This window comes from Vigna umbellata, chromosome 1 (assembly GCF_029865625.1).
Source record: "Vigna umbellata cultivar VRB3 chromosome 1, Vumbellata_1.0, whole genome shotgun sequence".
Taxonomy (NCBI): Eukaryota; Viridiplantae; Streptophyta; class Magnoliopsida; order Fabales; family Fabaceae; genus Vigna; species Vigna umbellata.
In genome coordinates this window covers 44,501,315-44,514,928 of record NC_142165.1, presented here as the reverse complement: position 1 = coordinate 44,514,928, position 13,614 = coordinate 44,501,315, and the positions used below count along the sequence as shown (strand labels likewise).

At 32.4% G+C, this 13,614-nt stretch overlaps 2 protein-coding genes across 3 annotated transcripts; one reads left to right on the top strand and one right to left on the bottom strand.

Moving 5' to 3' along the window:
* Positions 1–887: 887 nt before the first annotated feature.
* LOC124827145 (uncharacterized) lies at positions 888–1,625 on the bottom strand. Its single transcript, XM_047300140.2, has one exon. It carries the CDS (start codon positions 1,399–1,401, stop codon positions 1,078–1,080), a length of 324 nt encoding a protein of 107 aa, XP_047156096.1. The 5' UTR covers positions 1,402–1,625; the 3' UTR covers positions 888–1,077.
* A 3,985-nt stretch (positions 1,626–5,610) lies between these two features.
* On the top strand, positions 5,611–10,119 carry LOC124827157 (Amidase family protein). Of its 2 annotated transcripts, XM_047300154.2 has the most exons (13): positions 5,611–5,891; positions 6,116–6,163; positions 6,785–6,886; positions 6,957–7,181; positions 7,301–7,383; positions 7,523–7,623; positions 8,005–8,128; positions 8,221–8,375; positions 8,564–8,700; positions 8,773–8,943; positions 9,092–9,316; positions 9,439–9,672; positions 9,793–10,119. In XM_047300154.2, the coding sequence occupies exons 1-13, from the start codon at positions 5,727–5,729 to the stop codon at positions 9,949–9,951; spliced, it is 1,929 nt and encodes a 642-aa protein (XP_047156110.1). In that variant the 5' UTR covers positions 5,611–5,726; the 3' UTR covers positions 9,952–10,119. The 2 variants fall into 2 exon arrangements, with proteins under 2 accessions (XP_047156110.1, XP_047156111.1); XM_047300155.2 differs by lacking the exon at positions 6,116–6,163 and having other exon boundaries at positions 5,612–5,891.
* Positions 10,120–13,614: the final 3,495 nt, after the last annotated feature.

The window sequence follows — 13,614 nt, the reverse complement described above, 5'->3', positions numbered from 1 at the left end:
GAGAATTTGACCGAAAGCAAGGTGCTTCAAATTGAAATGGTGCTGTCAAGCACGATTACCAATTTCCGTAAAAAATTATAAAATTTATGCATTTGATAAATTTAAATAAAACTTACACCACTTTTGTAAATTAGCTATAGTTTTATAAGAAATATAACAAGGGCTCAATAATTTATTTCAATAAACAATTAAAAGATAATTAACTTACTGATATATGTCATTATCCTTATTTTTGTTAACCTAAGAAACAGTTTTTCGCCTAAAAAGAGAACTGGTCCACAAATCCTAAGGTTCTTCTTAGTAAGAAAAAGTCACTAGTTGTATATTCATCTAAAAGTTTGTAGAATTGGTTAGTTGTGCTTTCTTTCAGCCTTCATGATGAATATGTGCAACTTGATAAAGTCTTGCACAATTTATAAACGTATATACACAAGCATCTGATACCTTGCATATAAAAAAAATCGATTTTCTTATTCACTATGTTTTTTGTGCCATAACAACAGTGGTTTTAAAATTAAAAGTTAATTATTACTATATGCAGATTTTTCGGAATCAAAATGGAGCAGTTTCATTGTCTAATCTCAACAAAAGTATTTCCGGAAATAAAAAAGCACCCAGTTCAACGCAATATGCGACTTTTAGTTACAAAATATAATTAATGGGAAATTGAAATAAGTTTGATTTACCAACTAACACCATCTTAATAGAAAGATCTAAAAGTGATTCTTTTATGATAAAAATATAACATTTAAACGTTATCTTGTATCTTGCTTATCTTGTTTCTAAAATCTTGCAACGCCATGATCTTTCAGGGAAACCAAGAAAGTAGTTTGAAAATGATCTCTGATTATAAATTTGAGAATTCCTAATAAAAAAAGCTAGACACATTCGTTTGAAACCTAATCATTAACACCCAAAACAACATGAGATCTTTTCATTATTAATACCTAATCAGCACATGTAACCTACAATACACAGATTTTTGTCGGATTATTGTCACACGAATGTCTTTACAATTGCAATTAATTACACACACGATTTGGATTTCACAGCCATACAAAGGGTTCACCTCATAAACTAACCAGCAAGACATTGAAACATTCTCAGACTTCTAAACCTGACGAGTTGCTTCGAATCGGGTGAGACAGCAGCAGCAAAGGCTCTTTGTTGGGAAGAAAACTCGTTAGAGAATTCCCTACAAGAATCATATCGCCTATAACCAACGTTTTCTGCATGATCATGAACCACTTTTTGCGTTGAAGTTGAAGGTTCTTGCATGTAATAATGGTCGGACACGTTCATGTTGTGGCTTAGAGCAGCCCCAGAAGACAGACACTGGTATTGACTGCGAGTCTTGCGTTTCTTGATTGCTCTGAAAACTAGAGGTAGAAGACCTTCCATCAAGTTAATGCTTATAAGCTTTATATGCTTCTTGTTTTGGTTTATTTCTGAGAATTGGCTAAAAGGGTGTAGAGAAAAGGAGAAAATATTGGATCTTGAAGGAGAACTATAAGGGTTAGGTATAGGTTTGAGTTATTTATATCTGGTTTATGACATGTTTATTCTGCCAGAAGAATACTAATATGAGTTTTGACTCAATGGGCAGGCCTAAAGCATGCCAATAGAAGTGTCCAAATGTTGTTGTGGAGGAGATTGGCTATTTTTTTTCACAGAAAATTGACTTTTATGCATTTCTTCAGAAAATGACAAAATGAATGAGTAGTTTTGAACAGAAAAGCAACCACATGTTTTATTATTTTAGTCCCAGCCAACCACTATCTGCAAAAGCCTTCACTGGTTGTGATCTCCATTAATCTTACAAATAATTTCATGTGGGCACTAACCATGCCATGTATCAAGGTATACCTTTAATGACAAACATAAAGAAACAATGAGAAATGAAAAGGTGAATGTATGGGATAGAAGCACTCATTTTTTTCCCAACAACATCAAAAGTAATATATATATATATATATATACACTCTCATTATCTCTTAAATAATTGACTTAATCTCAAAAGAATGATCATATTTCAAACATATTAATTAATCTAAATGGTGATATGTTCCTTAATCACTTATAAATACGGGAAGTACTAAGTCAACAATAATAAGCATTCTAAAATATTGAACTTCTACTAAACTATTGCATGACTTGTTCATATATATGTTTATATAGTTAAGTGTTAATAGTAATTGTTCTTATTTCATACCCAAAGCTATATTATAAATGGACTTTCTTAATATTGAGAACACTTTTATCAATTGTTTATTTATGAAAGTTAAGAATAACTTAGTAAAAAAACTTGAAATCTTAAATTCATAAAGAACTTAAGTTTAAGAAGTGACATAAATAACATTTATTATAAAAATACCTTAAAAATTTATCTGTAATCCATTTTAATAGTAAAATTCTTTACAGTTTGTAAAGATTAGAAATATTTTACTAGTTCATCGAATAATAAACAATTGGGTTTTTGTTTGTTCATTTCCTATGCTTATATTTATACCTGGAATACCTTGGAAACATTTTAGACCACAATTATTTCTTTTAGCATTTCTAATCCACATTTATTTGAACAAGCTTTTGAAGTTTAATTAAAAAAATTGTTTATGTCATATCTAACACTTTATTCAACCCTTACTAAAATGTATATGAATTAAAAAAAAGAACATAATTGTTCAACGTATCAAACCTAATCTTATTTTTAGACCAACTCATAAATATATTGCTATATATGGCATTTCTAAACTAGTCTCAACCAACTACGAGTGAATAAAAAAAATAAGAGGAGAATTTTTCATGGGTGATATCTACGTTTTTCGTTTTTATAATATGATCGATTTAACTTCATTCTGTATTGATATGTACCAACTTTATTAATGATTAGAAAATCCGTTACGTTTCAAAGGCTGCAACTTTGAAAATTATCTTTTACGTTTCCAAAAATATTGTAGATAAGATCATTATAGTTGTTCGTTTTCTTTATAGGTTTCGTCCCCAAATTTCACACAAAATGAGAAAGAGAAAATCATAAACAGTTAGATTCGATTTGGATAAAGTCTTAGAAAGGATCTTCAAAGTGACGAACAATAACATCTTAAAATATATATATATATATATATATATATATATATATATATATATATATATATATTAAATATTACTAAGAGCTTAAAATGGAAAACTTTTTTAAACTTATTTCATAATTACAAATTGAAGCTTATTTCATAATTAAATATCACATTAAGTTAAAAATCTAATCTCAATGGTATTCTAAATTTTATAATTACAAGTTGAAGCTTATTTCATTTTTTTTTCAATATTAAACATAAAAACATATACAAGTGTAATAAAATAAATAATAAAAACAGTAAGATACAATTTTTCTAAGACAAATGATTAAGTTAAATGAAGGATAAAAAGCTATAAATATGTTTAAAAAAATTCTTATTTATTTTTAAAAAATATTTTTTTTATCTGTAGAAGACCATTTTCTGTAACATTCTTAGTAGATTGGTCATTTGTTTTACAATTAGGTTATATTGATAAATGTCCTGGGACCTGAGATCAAGGTGAATGCTAAATGTATAGGTAAGAATTTAAATAACATTACTTTTTAATTCAAGTCTCTTTTTATACGTTTCGAAGAACACAGGCAGAAGTTTTGATGTTAAATTCAATTCAATATTCAAATATTAATATTAAAATAAATGTAATTTTTTATCTCTTTATTTCAAATATATATTTTTAAATTTTCAAATAATTATAACTATATTGTATTTTAATTTATTTAACATTAAATTAATCTCTTTTTAATCCGATACCACAGTGGTTCGTCTGAAGAATAATAGGAGAAGATGTTGGATTAATGGTTTAGTCTCTTTTTTGTGAGTCATACATAAAAAAGAAGAAGCAATTTTGTGTAAATCAGTATAAAATATTGTACTAATAAGACCTCCCGGCATAGACCGAGCGCCCAGCCATCTAGTAAATGCATGTTCGCCAAGGATTTGGCATCCGCCCAAGGAGTGGACGTTCGCCCAAGAGCTGGACGTCCGCCCAAAACGAGACGTTCGCCCAAGAGCAGGACGTTCGCCAAGGATTGGGCATTCGCCCAGAGATTGGACGTCCGCCCAAGAGCTGGACGTCCGCCCAAAGGATTTGACGTCCGCCCAAGGATTATTCGCCCAAGGATTTGACATTCGCCCAAGGATTGGACGTCCGCCCAAGAGCTGGACGTCCGCCCAAAGGATTTGACGTCCGCCCAAAGGATTTGACGTCCGCCCAAGGATTTGACATTCGCCCAAGGATTGGACGTCCGCCCAAGAGCTGGACGTCCGCCCAAAGGATTTGACGTCCGCCCAAGGATTTGACGTCCGCCCAAGGATTTGACATTCGCCCAAGGATTGGACGTCCGCCCAAAGGATTTGACGTCCGCCCAAGGATTTGATGTCCGCCCAAGGATTTGACGACCGCCCAAGAGCGGGACGCCCACCTAGGGTAACATCCCTGACCGACCATCATTCCCAACCGACACACTTTGCTGATTACACGGTTAAATGCTAATGACACATTAAAGTCCTTAATGAAGATTAAGGTATTATTGGGCCGTTCCCAGGCCCCCAAAAGGTAAAAGCCCATTACAATTCACTATAAATAAAGGTCTCAGGTATGAACTCTGGACTAACTTGAATAACGATGCATACACGCATCACAGTCGCTCTGTCATATTACTGACTTGAGCGTCGGAGTGCCTTTAGCAGGTACCCGGCCCCTCCCCAACTGGGAGTGTGGAGCACCGCTAAGTACGGAAGGACGCCCGTCCAGCTTGGAGCAGAGAACGAAGGACCATCCGCCAGGAGAGGAGGACGTCCGCCCGGTTTGGAGCGTGGAGCGAGCGTCCGAATTGGAGGACGTCCGCCCGGCTTGGAGCAAAGAGAGAGCGTCTGGATAAGAGGGCGACCGCCCGGCCTGGAGTGAGGAACAGCGTTCGCCCATCATGGCACCGTCCGCCCGGTCTGCATCAGCTGGAGGAAAGTGTCCGCCCGTCCCCAGCGTTCGTGATCGATCATCCGCTCGTCTCCAGCGTTCGCCATCAAACGTCCGTCGCGTCCGGATTGGAAAACGTCCGCCCGGCTTGGAGTAGAGAGCGAGTGTCCGGATTGGAGGACGTCCGCCCGGCTTGGAGCAAAGAGAGAGCGTCTGGATTGGAGGACCATCCGCCCGGTTTGTGCCGCCCGGCAGGGCAGCTTGCTTCGGTTCGTGGGATTCAGCAGTGTCCGCCCGGTCCATGCGTCTTCGTCGTCCGCCCGTCCGTCTTCGACAGTAAGCTTGTGTGTTTTTACAGGGTTCCCACAGATCCAGTCGAAACAAATATAAATTTATGTTTTTTTATAGTTAATCTTGTTTTCTTCTTTTCTTGATCATGTCAGAGTTTTATATTTTATTTGTCTGAATGAACGAAGGAATAAGGATATTATATTAATTCAAATAAGTAAAGATAGTGTTGGATGATTAAATTAATTATAAATATTTTTAAAAATATATGAAAAATAAGCTATAAAAAATAATAACAGTAGAGTTAGACAAGTTTAACACATTAAAAAATATCTTGGTTAGAGAAACACCAAGATAGTGAAAAGAGGGTTGAAGATTGAAGCTACCATGGTCAACTCTATTTGCAGATAAAGTGATCGGGAGGAATAGAGAGGAGAAAGAACGGCATGCGGAAGAACATGTGTCACCGAGAAGCAGTTACAGATGGCACACGTGGTAGCGGTGGCACTCTCACCTTCCACTTCTCAACAACTGTTGTATTTCTTCTGCTTCTGCCTTTCGTTCACTCTTCTCAATCCTCCTTTTGTTCAAAACCAAACCTAACACCAATGGTACGTTCCTCCTCACTTTTGTATATACTTACTTTCGATCTAGCGTTTTTATATACTTCTAGGTTTACCAGCATTTATGCGGTCAACGAATCCGCTGCATTTTTTCGATTACTGTATGTACAGTAGGATAGCGAAAACCGAAGATATATAGTTTCTCTGTTTTTTTTTTCTTTCCAATTATACGAAAACAAATACTCTGCTCTCTCTGACATAATGTAAAACAGGTGAGAACCGTAAACAGAATATGGAAAATATTCTGCCAGAAAATGCAGGTTAGTATCTGATAGATTATGAGCTGTGTGAATACGGATAGTTAGGCTATTTCGATAAGTTTCGAAACAATTGTTACAAGATATAAGAGAAAAAATGAAATGAATTCTTCTCCACAGTTAAAATTATTTTATGTGAAAATTAAAATGTGACAACTTATCCAAATTGGTTTGTAAATGATTTTAGTTTACCGGAGAATTTTATTTCTTTTTTTTGACTCTAGATATGGAAATAATTATCTAAACACTAATTAATTGGCGCCAAAAATTTCTTACCAAAACTGGCAAATATTTAACTAGTACGAAATTTTAGCTACACGCTCTCAAATCTAATGCTACGTTTTAGCACAGATTTTACAACTTTTGGGAGAAGTTATCTCAGAACCCACTAAACATGGAATGGCTCCCGAGTGGACTTCATCTCATGATAGAGAAAAGATGGTTGTACTTAATGTGTTTTTGGCATTTTTCCTGTAACTAAATCAACAACCATCATGCTCTTACAAAAGTTTAATGTGATTAAATGTAAAGTTGGTTTGGTACCCAAAGTTGTGGCTTGTGAGTATTTCTTTATAATTTGTTATTTTCATTTATGTCGCTTTATTTTGTTTTGCAACCAACCAGGGAAGTAAAAATCAATGTCAACTATCAGAGATGAAATGTAATATTTCCAGCTTAGGATGTTTCTTTGGATTACTTGACGCCAACTTCTTTGACGATAAACAGGTATTTTCCTTGACTTGTTAGTTTGTTGGTACTGTGATGCTTGTGAGGTAACTAATTCTGTTTCCCTTAGATTGGGAAGATTGCTGAGGGTGCAAAGGAATTCAATATTCCAATCATAAAAGCCAATAGAAAACTTGTAGCTTATGAGAATGGCGGGCTGCATTATCCTTCTCCTTTAGTTTTCAATGCTGATTGGAACTATGACCCAGTTCATTATGAAAACAAAGGCTTCAATTATCCTTCTATCTCTGGAGTACAGAGACCTGAATCTGAAGATGATATTGCCTTTATGAGTGTAAGTGTTCCATCATACCTGACGGACCACTAATTTGACTTTGATTATATATTTTACATAAACATTTTAGCACGTGTTTCTATTTCATGAATGACTTTTTCTCCCTTGTATCAAACCAGGTTCTCGAGTTAGGTGAACTCATCAAAACAAAGCAAATTACTTCTCAGCAGCTTACACAAATATTCTTGCGGAGATTGAAAAAGTAGTACTAATTTTGGAATGCTAATTTGGTAGCAGTTGTTGTAACATGCTTTGTGTTGTGTGTTGTATTCTTGTTTTGGTGACTTGAGTTCATACTTTCCTGATTAACTATGTCGTGTGGATTCTGGAATTAACACCAGGTATAATCCTACTCTTGAAGCTGTAGTCACTTGTACCGAAGAGTTAGCACAGGAGCAAGCCAAAGAAGCAGATAAGTTGCTCAGCCAGGGAGTCTATCTGGGTAGTTACATTTTTCTCCAAGCATCTGCTCATTAAAAAAAATATTTGTTTTTAATGCTTCTACTTTTAGAAGGACCAATGTGGATTAATTCATTATTCTTGAACCCTATCCATCCCAGCATCATAAATATAAAATTCCTACATATCCTGAACAAGGTGTATATGAGCAAAAAAAACTTTAGAGTATAAACCACAGTTTTATGAACGATTACGTGATTAGCTAGAGTTTAGGTATGCCTATTCCGTACCTTGTAATAGACCTCAATCGTTTAACAGAGTCACAGAGCTGTATTTTAGGATGGGAAGTTGACACGTACTAAGTTTCGGATGACCTTTATAAGTTGAGTCAGAATTTTAAATTGAATATCGATCTTCATTGAAGGGCCTCTTCATGGGATTCCTTATGGATTGAAGGACATAATATCAGTGCCCAAATACAAAACGACCTGGGGATCAAAATCATTCAAAAATCAAATTATTAACACCGAAGCTTGGGTCTATAAAAGGTAATAATATCTTTGAAAAACGTAAATCTACAACCAGAAGTTATATTTATGGCTGCAATTATGTGTATAGTTGATGATATTGTTCCGTACAGATTGAAATCTGCCGGGGCTGTTCTAGTTGCAAAGCTCGTTTCTGGATCATTGGCATATGATGACATCTGGTTTGGTGGCAGAACTAGGAATCCATGGAATATTGAGGAATTTTCTACTGGGTCATCTGCTGGACCTGCAGCAAGCACCTCAGCCGGTGGTTTTTCTATGAATGCCTGCACTTTTTCGACTTATTTGTTTCATTTTCTAATCTGTGTTTATAGGTTTTTCCGTTGTTTGGTTTATTTTAGCACTTATTGTAAACCAAAGAAGATAATACTCTTAATTTTAGATTTAACTATTTTATTCAGCTATGGATTAGGGATTTTGCTTATTGCATTACAGGTATGGTTCCGTTCGCGTTTGGTACAGAAACAGCTGGATCTATTACTTATCCAGCAGCTCGATGTGGGGTGACAGCATTGCGCCCAACTTTTGGAACTATTGGTCGAAGTGGTGTAATGAGCATTTCAGAAAGCTTGGTAAAACCAAACTATCCAATGTTTTTTATAGGATGATGTGAATGTTAACCTTACATGTAACCATTCCTCTAGGATAAGCTCGGCCCTTTCTGTAGATCTGCTACTGATTGTGCTATTATTCTCGATATTGTTCGTGGAAGAGATATCGATGATCCCTCGTCAAAAGATAGCTCCCTTGATGATCCATTCCTGGTTGACATTTCTAAATTGACCGTTGGATATCTCGATGATGCGGATATGGAGGTTAGTCATTCAAGTAATTTCACTGGGGCAAGTGGTTCAAGCTTTGACCTTACATAATGCCAATTTCCATGAAGACATGTGCACTTCTTGAATGTTGTTAGGATAAGACATTATTCATGAGACAAACTTCTTCTGCTATGAAACTCAGGTTGTTCATGTTCTTGCATCAAAAGGTGTCAAGATGGTCCCTTTCAAACTGAATTACACAGTTGATTCTGTTCAAGGTATCTTAAATTTCACAATGGACGTTGACATGCTAGCCCACTTTGATGAGTGGCAACGATCAGGTGATGATAATGTGTATGAAGCCCAAGACCAGTGGCCCACGGAACTACGCCGAAGTCGCATAATTCCAGCAGTGGACTATATGCAGGTCAACCATTTATTTGGTTCACTTATAATAGTTAAATCAAAATCAAACATCTTTTATATGAAGAATTTCATTTAAACCAATAATTCTATTTTTTGAGACATGATACAATTATTTGTATACAGGCACAAAGAGCACGGGGAAGGCTAATAAAGGAAATAAGAGAGTCCTTCACTGTTGATGCATTCATTGGCAATGCAACTGAGTGGGAGAGAGTTTGTATTGGAAATCTTGTTGGTTTACCAGTCATAGTAGTGCCTACGGGATTTAAAAATATCTCTCATCCACCACCAGGTGGAAGTAGAAGAAGAACTACAATCACCACTGGCATTTATGCTCCCCCTAACCGAGACCACATTGTATGTTTGAGGCTGCAATGTGTTCAGTATCATCTACATTTTTTACACTACTACAACTTTATGGCTTTGTACTCAATTTGTAATTCTATACCAAGCTTTTTACCCACTCTTCTTTTTCAGGCTCTGGCGTTGGCAATGGCTTACCAAGCTGTCACCGATCACCATAAACAGTGGCCACCTATCAATGATCTCGGGCCAAATGATAAGATACCTGACCTAGTTTCTGGTAGTACCTACCCTCCCAGGGTTTTGGGCATGGCTCCTTTATCTACTTGTTAAACGGCTTCATCACTGTACTTAACCTGTATGTATCACTTCCACGGAGACTTGAAAAAACATAATTAATGGAGTTATAAGGAGAAACTATTTTTCCACCTATTAATTCTTAAATCTTATCTTATATTTTAAAATATACAATTTCAAGGTGAGACTCTCACTATTTCTCAATCAGGAACATAAAACATTTTCTTTTATTTCCTTTAAAGATACACTTCATACATTTTCTTCTGATCATTTTAAATTATTTTCTTATCTTTATTTGTATATTTAATATTCTTAATTATCTAATTGTTTCAATGTTTTAACGTATGATATAGTGTTTACATGTGTAGTGAGCTTCTAATTTGGTCTGTGTAAATATTAGGATGTAAATTTACTTTGAAATATCTTATTGATAAAAATATATTTGATCCTAAAAGTAATATTATATAGTCTTAAGAAATTATTGATTCCTTTTCTTAACAGAATCTATTCATCTCACACAGAGTACAATTTAAAGTTTAAAGTTTATTAGAGATAGTAATGAATACATCTTTCTGAAACAAATTTAATATCACTTTCCCAATAAATTTATTACTTTTACTGAAGTACACAGAGCAATTAATTTTAAAAACAAATAAGAGATAATTTTTTTTAATACTTAATTAAAGACGGAGAAGATTAATGTTTTGATTTTGTACAATTCTAAAGCTTCCAAGGAGTATTAGAAAAAGAAAATATTAAATAGTAAATAAAATACTTCTTCCTGATATAGTTTAGAATAAAGTGGTGATCTTATTTTATTTTTATTAAATAATATGGATATGTGATTTTAATTAATAGATAATAAGAAAAAAATTTAAGAAAACATTAATAGTGAAGATAAATATGATATATTCTTATTTTTTAAAATAAATTGAATTAATTACTTTTATTAATATATATATATATATATATATTAATTATGTGTGTATGTATATGTGTGTGGCTTTTATATTAAAGTGTCTTAAGGATAGGAAAATATATATTTTGTCCTAAAAAAATTAAATAGCTTGATAAATATTGTTTTCGATTTTTTAGTATAATCAATAAAAAAATGTTATTAAACTATGAAGTCAAAGTGTTCAATGTAAGTGGTAAAACAACATTAATGCTAAGAGAATATTTAACGTGGTCTGTTACCCTTTTCACCAAATAAATATACCACTTTTTAAAAATATGAAATATTAAACCTTTTTTCTCGAATTAAAATGTAGACATGTTAAAGTGAATTAGAATTCCTAAACCATTTGATCGACTTATTATAAGTTCGAGTCAAATTCGGTTGAAAAAAATGATGATTTTGTTAAATTATGAATTAGAACAGGTTTAATTCACTTAACTAGTGAATTATTAGTTTCGAATAGTTATGGTGAGCTGACTCACATTTCACTTAAATTTTAAGAAAGCTATTAGAAACCCTAATTTTAATTCTCTATGTTATCCCTTTTGTTTTGTACATTATTTCACACACATAATTTTTATTATTTTTCTTCTTTTAATGATTAATATCACTTTTTACCTTCATTATCGAGGAGGCCTTCAATCATTTTTAACATTTATTATTTCTCACTCCCAATAATATTTGTCAATCCTTAATCATTATTCACACATTAATGAAAAAGTAAAGTAAAGGAAAGAGAAGAAGAAGAAAAGAAAAAAAAACGTGATGTCACGATTGTTATATGACCTATAATGGAGATGACATAAATGACGATTGTCACCAACAATGGTTTGGACAAGGCAAGACATTAGAGCAACTGTAGATGAGATTGATGTTTATTTAGTTTTTGATCTCAAGAATGAAAAAAAAGGCCGTGTATTAATAGGATGACATAGTTATCAACTAAGATGTCATTGACAAGCCTGGTTGATAATATGAAATCATGGTTAGACTCACTAACACACAATGAGTTCGTGGTGGTAAAAGAACTCCACAAGTAATTCATAAAAAGGTAAAAATCAGAAAAGAGAAAACAAAGAATAGACTTCTATAAATCGAGGAGGATAAAACTTATTCTCTTCTTGACTTTGACAATATGTTTTGTATAGTTTTTCATAATGATTTTAAAAGTAGGTTCTGTTCGAAGAGAAAGTGAGATTTGAGTGAGTTGTTGAGAAAAAAAATAGATATTTTTCTTAAAAAGAACTTCCTCTTCTATGTGATTTATTATGATGGCATGTATTTAAAAATTTTCATATTAAACAACTTAGAAAAAAAAAAGACTTTATTAAGTTTTGAATTTTAAGAATAAGCCTTATTATATTTGGTTAATGTATCAGTCATAATATTGATTCCATTTGACAACATTACTTATTTGATTCCACAATATTGATTTCATTTGACAACATTACTTATTTGAATACATAGGAGAAATTATATTTCCTTTTTATTTTACTTAAAAATATTTGAAACTTAAATCTTTTACTCCAAATTGGTTTGTTACATCAATGTTCCTTGATAGAAAATTTTAAATTTGAGTTCAAAATTAAGGATCTTCAGATAAATATAAAATATTTGAAACTTAAATCTTTTACTCCAAATTTATTTGTTACATAAATGTTCTTTGATAGAAAATTTAAATCTGAGTTCAAAATTAAGGATCTTCAGATAAATATATGCGAGGACATATAATATAAACCAACTATACAAATTTTCTTAAAAAAGTACAAATCATGAAGAAGAAGTAAGATATTATGATAAACATTAGCTTGGCACCATGGAGCTGAAACTCAAGCACTTTCTTAGCAAATATAATAAATTAAAAGTTTATTAAATAGTTTATTAAATTTACATAAGACATATTCAATATATATATATATATATATATATATATAATATTTATTAATGTCGTTTTTGTAACTTTTGTTAATCAAGATATTGATAAGAAAGCGATTGAATAACGTTTGTTGGTTAAATAATTTTTACATGAATTCAATTGACACAGAAAATTTATTAATTTAGATTCATGAGAAGTATATGCAACATATAAAAAATGATACAATTTATTTATGAAAAAAATATACTTATTTAGGAAACAATAAATTATAAAACATAATGTTCACCTGAAATTGACAAATTAACTTGAAAGATGGTATTTACGAACATCTATAATATACCTGATAAATCAGTTAAATTGAGTTTTTTTTATGCAAACGCATAATCATTGTAAAGAGTTTGGAACGAATATAAATATGTTGAAATAAAAACATATTATAAGTCATTGAAACAAACATTAAAATTAATTGAGAAAGATAGACTTTATGATGTTGTATGCAAAAAAATGTTGTCCACCTTCCTCTTTGACTTTTCTCTGACATGTTAATCAACAATCTCTAATGTCATAAACAAACAATTAGAAGAAAACATGTGAAGCATGTAAGAAGATGACAACGATGAGTTTCAATCTTTTATTAGAAATATAAACAGTTACTGTATTTATTTAATATGAATTATCTATAGATAGAAACACATAACTAAAATTTTAACTTACCTTCAAATTGAATGTGAAAACTAATAAGATTGCTCACCCTTTCTAAAAAAGAATGAAATAGATTTTTTAAAATTGACAACAATAATATATATATATATATATATATATATATATATATATATATATATATATATATATATATATATATATA

What these genes read in the sequence shown, in the direction of transcription:
- LOC124827145 (XM_047300140.2), bottom strand. Translation starts at nt 1,401, where the DNA reads ATGGAAGGTCTTCTACCTCTAGTTTTCAGAGCAATCAAGAAACGCAAG.
- LOC124827157 (XM_047300154.2), top strand. Translation starts at nt 5,727, where the DNA reads ATGCGGAAGAACATGTGTCACCGAGAAGCAGTTACAGATGGCACACGT. An exon ending in AACCAAACCTAACACCAATG is followed by an intron (nt 5,892 to 6,115) that starts GTACGTTCCTCC and finishes AATGTAAAACAG; the next exon opens with GTGAGAACCGTAAACAGAAT. An exon ending in CCCCTAACCGAGACCACATT is followed by an intron (nt 9,673 to 9,792) that starts GTATGTTTGAGG and finishes CTTCTTTTTCAG; the next exon opens with GCTCTGGCGTTGGCAATGGC.